The sequence below is a fragment of the Kryptolebias marmoratus genome, linkage group LG4 (assembly GCF_001649575.2).
Source record: "Kryptolebias marmoratus isolate JLee-2015 linkage group LG4, ASM164957v2, whole genome shotgun sequence".
NCBI lineage: Eukaryota > Metazoa > Chordata > Actinopteri > Cyprinodontiformes > Rivulidae > Kryptolebias > Kryptolebias marmoratus.
The window spans coordinates 22,963,720-22,973,824 of record NC_051433.1 but is presented as its reverse complement, the minus strand read 5'-3'; the positions used below and the strand labels follow the sequence as shown (position 1 = coordinate 22,973,824).

Sequence of the window (10,105 nt, the reverse complement as noted above, 5' to 3'; positions counted from 1 at the left end):
AAGCCGTGCGCTTTAAGGCTGACCTGCATGTGACCGACAACTCCCACTTTTCAGCTCAGCTTCTCCGCCCTAAAACTGTCACGCTGTCATGGCACCTCGACAGAAGATCAGATAAACTACTCCCTGAACGCAGACTGGCAGGCATGTCTTTCCTCTGCAGTCGGTTTGATTGGCCTCGATAATCATCGGTTTGATCCCTGCACGTGCAGAGGACGACCCACACGTTGTTCACAATGACGTTTCGAGCAGATTGGAGTCTCTTTCCAACCAGACCTGGCTTCATTTCCACTCTGCTGTATCCACGAGGCAATACTCAGGGGCGCCAACAAGTGGGGGGCTGAGGGGGCAATGTCTCCCCTCCCACCTATAAATTCCTTCCTCAACCCATAAACATAATTTTACAAAAGATTAGGGCCACCGTGGAAAAAAAAAGTAAAATAAAATCCTGGAATTCAAAAAGGAAAAGAAAAATGTGGCTCCATGGCCCTAATCTTCTTCTGTATATGTCTGTTACATATGTGTCTATATAATATATGTATGTGTGTAATATGTTAGAAAAGAAAAAAAGGGTGTTACATGGAAAAAATAATTGTAAGAAACCACGAGTAAACAGTTCTGATCATTCTTGAACATTTGTAAACACATCTTTTTTAAACTTTACCAACCTTATTGATCGATTGTGGCAAATAATACAGATTTCTACAAGTAAATAAAGTTTAGTACAAAAATATATTTAAGAAACTCAAAGCAGTGAATAGATTTAGTTTATTAATATTTTAAGGATAATCTCTAATGTGTTTGAATTTGTATAATACTTAAGCACGCTAATAATTTTTACTTTAAGTTTAAATAAAAGGATCGTCTGGTTTATTTAAAGTGGGGATCTGTGTAAAAATTAAGAACAGTTACTATCTTACCTGTTGTAGATGGCCCTTTCAGTAACCTCGATGTGAAAAAACAAAGTTTAATTCTGACTGGAATGAACGCAGCTAAAATCAAAGTGGATTGCAGCTGTCCTAAATCTCAAACATTACATAGAAAGTCGTTTCACAGACCTTTACACAACCATCAGTTTTACACACAGGGCTCTGTTGTTATTCGCACCTGAAACTGCAGGAACTTTATATTTCTGATGAAATCGCCATGTAAGGTGATACTGATTGAATATTTTAACATCTCCATAGGTTTCTTTTTTTTAAACTAGTCTTGTTTGTCTTTAGTGGTTCATGCAAATTCTGTAATTTTAAATCTTTAGATCACAGAGTAACCAGAACAGTAAAACTCTGACATGTTGTCCACATAAACCACTGCGCCTGCTGTTCACTGTGACGCAGGATGGTGTGCATGTGAGACAGTATCTTAATAGTAGATCAGCTTTACATAACAACCCTTATTTCTTCAACATCTGCATACAAAGTGGCCATGTCTCTTTAACATCCATCAAAACTTGACTTTATCAGAAATGACTGGCTGAAAAACACAGCGTCACCTGCAGTGACTTGCTCTTTTTATTACAGAACAACAAGTTTCTTTAAGTTGCTGGGCAGTGATCAGAACAAGCTAGTTAACAGGAGAACACCTCTAAGAGTATTGATCTTGAAACAATTTTTTCAGTAAGAACAACAAAGCACAACTAAATATTCGAGCTTTATATCTTTATTTTTCTGGATTCACAGGGCAGCAGAAGTCTTCCACAGTTTCAGAAGTGGTGGTTCTTTGCTACTACCCACTCTCCTTTGGAAACTCAGCTGTTGGGAAAGAACTGAAAGTATTAAAAAAAGAAAATAAAGTGACTAATGCTCACACAGTTGTTAATCTGCAATAAAGTCATGGGTCAGCGACTAAACATGATGTCATACTTCCAGACAAGAAGTCCATGTGGCTCAACTTAGCGTCCTCTCCAAGAAAGGCTGTCGTTCCTCTGCTTATGGTGGAACAGTACACTGTCCAGCATCTAAACACGGATAAAAATGGGTCTGAAATCAGCACTGATCCAGAGTACTAATTGGGGGGGGGAACGTAAAGAGCTCAAACCTGGGTGATTTCACTCAGACGGTTTGGTCCACCTGAACTGCTCAGTGCCATGTAGGTCCCACACCGGCTCCAGGCCGGCACGATCATCGATGGCATCAGAAACGACAGCGGCCTTTTTCCAGGCTCGACGCGGTTTTTCTGCAGCACGAATGGCAAATAAGTAAAAATAATAATACTTTAAAGCATTAACTTGTGTTACATATTACTGTTCGAGCTCTGCAGAGGTGCTGCACCTTGTTGGTTAGAGGCTGCCCTCTGCTTTGATTTGGCCAGAAGAAGTCCACGACGAGGCTGTTCAGGATGACGCCTGACCGAGTCACAATCCTGCTCCCAAACGGCCGGTTCAAGGAACTGCAAGAGCATCAAAACAGCAGATAAGAGAAGAATGTCACCACGTCCTGAAGCACATACCACACATATCCTCTTGTTGATCACCATCAGACTGAGGGCTGAAACACTGTCACCTAGCAACAGACACAACAAGGTCATCTGGTCCCATGACAACAATTTGACTGGTCAGCAGCTCTGTCAGGGGGGAGTAGACGGTTGAGTTGTAATCAGATGACTGAAAGTCCATCTTCTGGCGCAGCACCTCAGTATGATTCTTGCTTTATAAGAGCAAAGAGTTAAAAAAAAAAAATGGAGAAAATGTCAGACCCCAAAAAGGTATAAACTGAGGTTTAGAGTTCATTTGGAGACATTGGTTCTACATTTGATGTGCATCTTCTTTTATTTCCTGACATGTTATGAGGAAAATGTATACTGCATTTTATAAATCAATAGAATTGTCCAATTTATGACAGCAAACTTGTGAAAGAGTTGAAAGAGAAAGTTATTGGTCTTAGACCCATCTGTTTGCGCATTCTTCTCCACAGGCCTGCATACATTTGGTTTCCTGGTGCATGTTGGGTAAATTGGTCATTCTAAATTGCCCGAAGCTGTAGGGGCAAGCGGGTATCTTTATCTGTCTTAGTCTTATCTCTGCAGTCAGCTGGCACCTTCACCAGGAGTAACCAGTCTCTAGCGCAATTGTAGCTGCAATAAAATACATGTAGTCACTTGGATGGATGAATAGTAACAAATACTAGAGGTTTTCTGAATAATCTGAAATTCTAACATTAATTTTCTTCAACAACAATTTGTGGCTTACTTTTGTAATAACCCAAAATAAGAAAGATGACAGCATTTTAACTAGTAATTGTATAAAAACTATTAAAAGATACTGAGCTCTAAAGTTGGCTTTGTTTTCTCACTCATTTCACCAAAATCCTTTTGGTTTTTAATGGACAAATATTTGAGACTTTTGGTGAATTTTGTCTCCACCAAAATTCACAGCACAATATTCCTAATTTATTCACATGTTTTTAATTTATTTGTATGAGTTTCTCCAAAGCAGCAGGACTAATAGTGAATCAAAAATCTTTATGGAAATGGAAGAATAAAGAATATTATATGTTATAGGGGTGCTTTCATACTTTTGTATTGGCGCACTCAGTCATTCTCAGCTTCATCCCAGTTAAAAAAAATTAAAAGTTTGTATCAGTACATTTTACCTTATCATGACAGAAAGAAGCTCAGACACAGAGGAGCTGTATTCAGGATCACCTAGTCCATGAGCCATACTTAAAGCTGTTGTCAAAGCCTGCATGGACAAAACAGAAACTATACTTCTTTTTAAGAACATACATTTTAAAAATTCCACTTTTAGCTGTGTCTGTGTGTACATGTAGTACCTCATTGATCCAGTGGTAGGTTTTATTTTCTGTAACATTATTCTCCCCAAGATGAAGGCTCTCTAAAAGGTTGAGAGCTGCTATCAGAGCTGCCCCAACAGATGGCAGAGAAGGAACTTGAATTATGAACTCTAAGACAAGAAGTGATATATTGTAGATGATAGTATAAAGGAGGTGAATGTATTTCTCAAGCCTCGTACTACTAAACTGTAGTTTTACCATTGTACAGGCCTTCAAGTGGTTGTTGCACCTCTGCGCTGTAGTTACGGAGGTCCTCACTGCTCAGGACGCCTCCATTTGCTCGCACCTTTGCAAGAAAAGAGAGCATTACATCCTGTCGTGAAACCAAACAAAGGAATTGGTGTGAATTACCTCATCCTCTAGCTCCTGTGATACATTCCCGTGGTAGAAACTAAAGAGACCAGCCTGCAGGACTTCTGCCACACCAGGCATCCTCAGATATGAGCCAGGACTCAGAGGCTGGCCGTTTGGGATGAAAAGATCCCTGAAACGTCCCACTAGCTGCTCTCCTTCCACCTGTGATATTGCAGCAGCTACAGACAAAGCCAAATAACGCAGGTCCTTGAACATTAAGCTCAGATAAAAATCAGTGTGGTGTAAGGACTGAGGGGGGTAAAATGTCACACCCAGACTCTGTGAAACATTGAATCCTTCTCTGGCTACAGCAGCAGCTCTGCTGACGACATTCTCCCATGAAAAACTGCAAAGAAATAAAGGATTAGATGTCTGTCCACAAAACTAAATACCAGGAAAAACAAGATAAAACCCCTTTCTAAACTCTTACCGTCCATACAGGCTGTGAGCATGGTGTAGGCCCATGAGCATACCTGGCACGCCCACAAGTAGGCCGGCCTACAAACAGATTTTTGAAAAGTAAACAATAAAATCTGAAACACGCTCTGAACATTAAAACTCGGATTACCTTAATTTCAGAAGCATTTTGCAGCATTTCCTCTCTCAGGCCGTTAGGTGCAGATCCCTGAAAATTGATCACCCTGGTTTCATTCTGGCGGATTTTATGAATCAACATAACTCCTCCTCTACAGATTGACAATAATGAAGATTTTTATCATCAGCTACTGTGTATATTTCACAGAAACCATACCTAGAGTAAGGGAGACACATACCCACCAACACCTGACACGTGCGGATGGACAACACCTAAGCAAAGGGTGCCAGCGATGGCTGCATCCACACTGGATCCTCCATCACGAAGGACTTTCTCACTGAGCACCGTGCAGAGCTCGTGATCCGACACTACTCCTTTGATGGAGACCTGCCAAGCAGTTGTGAGGAGAAAAGTTACAATCAAGACTGGATCTGCAAACTTTGTGACGCTACATACCAAAGTTGCATCCAGGTGATTCTCCAAGACCAAAGCGATGGTCACTCCAACGGCAAGGATTATGGAAAAAGCATAAACATGTACTGGATGGTCCCGGCCACAACGGTCCTCATCGGTTTCTTTGAGTTTGGATGAGCTTTGGTCCAACAGATCTGAGCTACCAGAAGTCAACTCGTTCAGCTGAAAGGCCTCTGTGGCAGCAACAAAGACATTTCAGAGCTGGTTTTAATGAACATTTAATGAGTCTGAAACTCTAATCTTGATCTGTTTTTAGCTCATATTCAACCCACGCCATTACGAGATAAATATTGCCTCAGTTGCTCGAACAATTATACTTTGTTTGCTCTCACCACTGTTCTTGTTCGAGTCACAGGTGAAGCCATTCGTTGGACAGTCATCATTCAGTTCAGACGGACCATCGAAACTCTTATAATTAGATGAAAACTCCTGTTTAAGTTTTGTTCCTGAAGAGACGTTCATTGTTACTGTGCTCCTAAAAGCACCAAGCTAGCTCAAAAAGAGCACACCTCCTAATTGCACCCATCCTCCATAAAGTACACTCCTGCTCCTGCAGGAATTGAACACAGCAGGTGCAATTACCTCCAAACCAATGAGTGTCAGTGAGCAGTTCAATGTCATCAGGACATAGGAAAGAGAAGTTAGACTTTTATTTTTTTATTAAAAAATGTTTTAAACTAAGTACATAAGCATAAATACATAACACAAAGCGTGCACATCTTTGTCTCCAACGTTCAACATTACATTGCATAGGCCGTGTATTTTGTTTTTTTTGACAAGTATATGTGAACATAGGAAAATAATACTGAATCTTGTTTTATAAGGTGAACATTTTTACTGCTTATTCAGATTAAATACAAGTTAAAACAGAAGCGTAGCTGCCTATTAAGTGATACCAGTTTTTAAGGTGAAGATTATCCAAATATCCTAAATGTGTCAAAGCGCAGTATGAACACATCTATATGTGTATGAAGATGGATTCTAATCGAATCCCTGGTGCTACAGCAGAGGAGCTTCAGTGGCTGTGGCTGCGGGGTCCTGGCTGTTGGAGGTGGAAGGAGTGGTGCTGGAGTCCTTGGCGTGCACGATTCTGGCGTTGGATGGCATTGCGGGACACGTGTTGTTGGACCGGCCAGTCCTTGGTCCTCTGGGTGGAGGTAAACTGTCTCAGCTCAATCAAAGCTTCAGGTTTGGATGAGGAGGCAGAGACAACTCGACTGGTCGTAGTGCCGCTGGGAACCACTGAAGACTCCGCAGCTAACGAGCTGCACAGAAACACAGCAGAAATAAAAGCAAATGGTTCAAAAAAGATGCTTTTTGCAAAGTTTAAAGATCTTGTTTCATAAGTATTTATGTTTTACAAGTTTTTAATGTCAGCATACGTCTCACCTGTCACTCTCTATGTTTCCAGCTGTGTCTTTGTGAGGAGCAGCGTTAGGTTGTTGCTTATTGGCCGACAGAGCATCTTGGTTTTCAGATGAAGCTTCCTCTGTGAAAACACAACCAGACCTCAGTCACGTAACACTTCGATTGTACTCTCTGTGAATGTTGTAATTCCTTTGGTTGTAAAACAAACTCAGAACATTCAGATCCAACTTTCTGACTAAATAAAAAACACATTTACATCAACGTAGCTTAGACACAATGTTAAGAAAAAACAAACTATATATGTGCATAAAGTTGAAATGATTACTCCAATTTAGGATTTTGAAATATTAATGGATCCTTGTGACTATTAATCCCACTGCCTGTCAGAGTGAAATAGAAGATTTGCTGTGATATCTATGAATATTCTAATATTATGCCATACCTTGCTGAGGAACAACAAGCCATCCATCATCTACCACTTCTCCAGACTTCACGTCTTCAGAAACCTCCTCCTCTCCCCCAAAAAGAAGACGGGTGAGCCTTCTGAACATGATGGCTGGCTGATTCCTGTCTGGATTTCCTCCTCTATTTTGCAGAAAATTTAAAATCCCACAAACACCTTTAGCTGTAGAAAACAAGAAAAAACGTTGTAGCTCACTGGTGCATCCCTCACAGACTAAAAGGCAACTCTGAATCCTGTAAGGAGGGGTGACACAATGACAGCCTTTATATTATTTTTCAAACTTTAAGCACGGTCCTGTCAGCTGACTGGGACGGCCAATGAAATTTCTGATTCTCTATAGTGTTGGGGAAAAAAAGGGCTGCCAACTCCCCCAGACTTTCATTGTTATGTCCATCTGTTTCTGTATGAATGGGGGGAGGAGCTCCTCTCAATAAACAAGCCTCCAACACAGCAATGCTCTGATAAGAAATTATTTTCTGCAGGATTTTTCAATAATGCTACAATTGCTGTGATTTAAACTAGTTAACATCAAATTAGTAGTTGCCAAAATAGGATAAGGAACTACTACTGAGATCAACTTACATTTTTTAAAAATTAAATTAAAAGCCTATGTAAGTTGATTATGGCTGTCTCTAAATACGTTTTTTTATACAGTAAAATCTCAATACATCACAGCTGCAGTGTATATAAAATGCCTGACACCTTAAAAAACAGCATATCATATAATATCTAGTTTTTAAAGGCTAAAACTTATTTGAATGTATGTTAAATGTTGTAGTAGTTATCATGTTTCTCTATATTTATATAAATTACCAGCAGCAGCTGTTTTCTTACCTGTGGTTAAATTGAAACTCGAAGACTAGTGCGGGGATTCACTCAAAGTTGTTTTTATTCCACCTCTGTTATGAATTTATTTGTTGTTGTTTTGTTTAGTTTTCAAATTTTCAACCGAACTCAGACAACAGTAGCTCCGCCCACTTTAACTCCACCCACTCACCGTTAAGGACCAATCAGGAGCCTCAAACGGAGCCTGCAGTTTGAGTTGAGTGTTGTCAAAGAGCAAATAATGTAGTCAAGATAATTCCCGTAAGATTTAGAAAAAAGTTAGATTTTTTTTTTTTAGTAGTCTCAGTTTCTCATTCAACAAACTTTACTTTCGTGAGAAACTAAAATTATTATTATGAAGAAAAAGATTTACAAACACTGTTTTGCATACATGAAGTGCAGGTTTACATTGGTTGGCAAGTGAGACAACTTTTGTTTGTTTGCTTTGTCTTCTTATCTAGGTTTCCATCGCAGCTTGAACGCATTTTAGGCGAATTTTATTGCTACATATGCTGTAAGTAGACGAGCACAGAGGGGTTATTAAAGCACGTAGCTTGAGTTTGGGTGCTGTATTCACGAGTACCATAAATTATAACATTTTGTACCTACCTTTTGAGTTGACATGTTAGACCTTCTGGCAGGGTCTTAAAATAAACATTTGAGATGTTTTCTACCTTGAACATCTGCAAAGACACGTTTCAGGCTTCGACTGGAGCTGGTGAGCTTTAAAGTTCATGGTTTATTCATAACTATTATACTTTTGTCTTTTTGAACACAAAAACAGTCACCTAAAACCAAAATGGTGCGCAGGTTTTATCATTTCAGCTGTCATTAATAAATTCTCCCGTTTTATTTTTAGTTTGGCCACTCTGATATGGAAGTTAATTGTTTTTTGTTAATAATTTGCATTCTGCAGTAAACTTCAGCCTGTTGAGACAAAGGAGGTTCGGATAATGAGTGAATCCCCGCAGGATGTTTCTGAAGGCCTCTTAGTGGACACAATGAGAACTTTGTATAATTAGACCAGGGGTAAGCAACTCTGGTGCCACTACCCTGAATGTTTTACTTGTTTACCTTCTTCTTCTTTTTTAATTTTTTTGGCGGTTGGCAAACAACGAATTTGGTGCATTACCGCCACCTACTGGTATGGAGTGTGGACCAGAATGACGCTCAAAACTAAATTCTATTAAATAATTGTGTTAATTTAAGATAACGAAATATTATTTGAAAATTTTTATTTTCCGAATTATTTCTAAATAAATCAACTATATCTAATTTAACTTTATTTCTATTTAATTGTTGGACCAATTGTCGTCTTTCCCCCTCATATTTTTGACAAAATAACATCACATGTTCTATTGTTTCCTCCTCTCCACAATAATCACATTCACCACTGCAATGTTTCCCTAAAATAAAAAGAGTGCTATTTAACCCAGTATGCCCAAATCTAATACGAGAAATGATTGTTTCTTCTCTCCTCGTCCTCCCCGCACTTCTCATTTCTCCAGTCTTCCTTTGTATTTTATAAAACCAACGTCCCTTTCTTTCTTTCTCCCATTGCATTTGCCATATGTCTTTCATTTTCTTTTTAATTATCATTTTAATTTCTGCTCTACTAAATTTAACAGCTAAATCCACTGCTGAATTTCTAACAGCCTCCTTTGCCGCTCTATCTGCTATTTCATTCCCCTCCACACCATAATGAGCTGGAACCCATAAAAAATTAATCATTAAACCCATCCTATGAATTCTATATAATATTTGTTGTATTTCTAATAAAATATCTGGTCTGCTTCCTGAATGTCTGTATTTTAAACTAACTAACGATGAACTGGAATCAGAACAAATTATTGTTCTCAATGGTCTTACTTCCTCTATCCACTGGATGGCTAATAATATTGCAATCATTTCCCCTGTGTATACTGACAATCCATCACTTATTCTTTTCTTGATTCTAATATTAAATTCTGGCACAATAAAAGCTACCCCAATCCTATTTACTGTATTTTTAGAAGCATCTGTATAAACTTTAACATAGCTGTAATATTCATTTATATAATTCTGCACTGTATATGAATTCAAAACAAATTCCTTGCCCTTATTTTTCCTTTTCAACAAAGTAAAATCTACTATGGCCTCTGGAAGTATCCAAGGTTGTATTACTGGTAAAGGAACTGTTTGGCTTATATTTACTTGTTTCCCTGCTTCGACACACCTGATTTGAATCCATGGATGATTAGAGGCTTCTGCAGATCAAGAAGAGACAATTTAATCACTGAATCAGGTGTGTTGGAGCAG

General features: G+C 39.0%; 1 protein-coding gene across 4 annotated transcripts; it reads right to left on the bottom strand.

Annotated features, from left to right (window-relative positions):
* Positions 1-1,640: 1,640 nt before the first annotated feature.
* Positions 1,641-5,690, bottom strand: LOC108244390 (glutathione hydrolase 7). 4 transcript variants are annotated; one of them, XM_025009202.1, is made up of 15 exons: positions 5,484-5,688; positions 5,134-5,324; positions 4,916-5,064; positions 4,711-4,828; positions 4,573-4,640; positions 4,415-4,488; positions 4,140-4,321; positions 3,987-4,074; positions 3,768-3,856; positions 3,588-3,676; positions 2,499-2,642; positions 2,268-2,385; positions 2,035-2,172; positions 1,860-1,954; positions 1,641-1,762 (listed from the first exon to the last, which is right to left on the bottom strand). In XM_025009202.1, exons 1-14 carry the CDS (start codon positions 5,611-5,613, stop codon positions 1,889-1,891), a joined length of 1,644 nt encoding a protein of 547 aa, XP_024864970.1. In that variant the 5' UTR covers positions 5,614-5,688; the 3' UTR covers positions 1,641-1,762; positions 1,860-1,888. The 4 variants fall into 4 exon arrangements, with proteins under 4 accessions (XP_024864970.1, XP_017286033.1, XP_024864971.1 ...); XM_017430544.2 differs by having other exon boundaries at positions 3,768-3,898; positions 5,484-5,687; XM_025009203.2 differs by lacking the exon at positions 2,499-2,642 and having other exon boundaries at positions 3,768-3,898; positions 5,484-5,689.
* Positions 5,691-10,105: the final 4,415 nt, after the last annotated feature.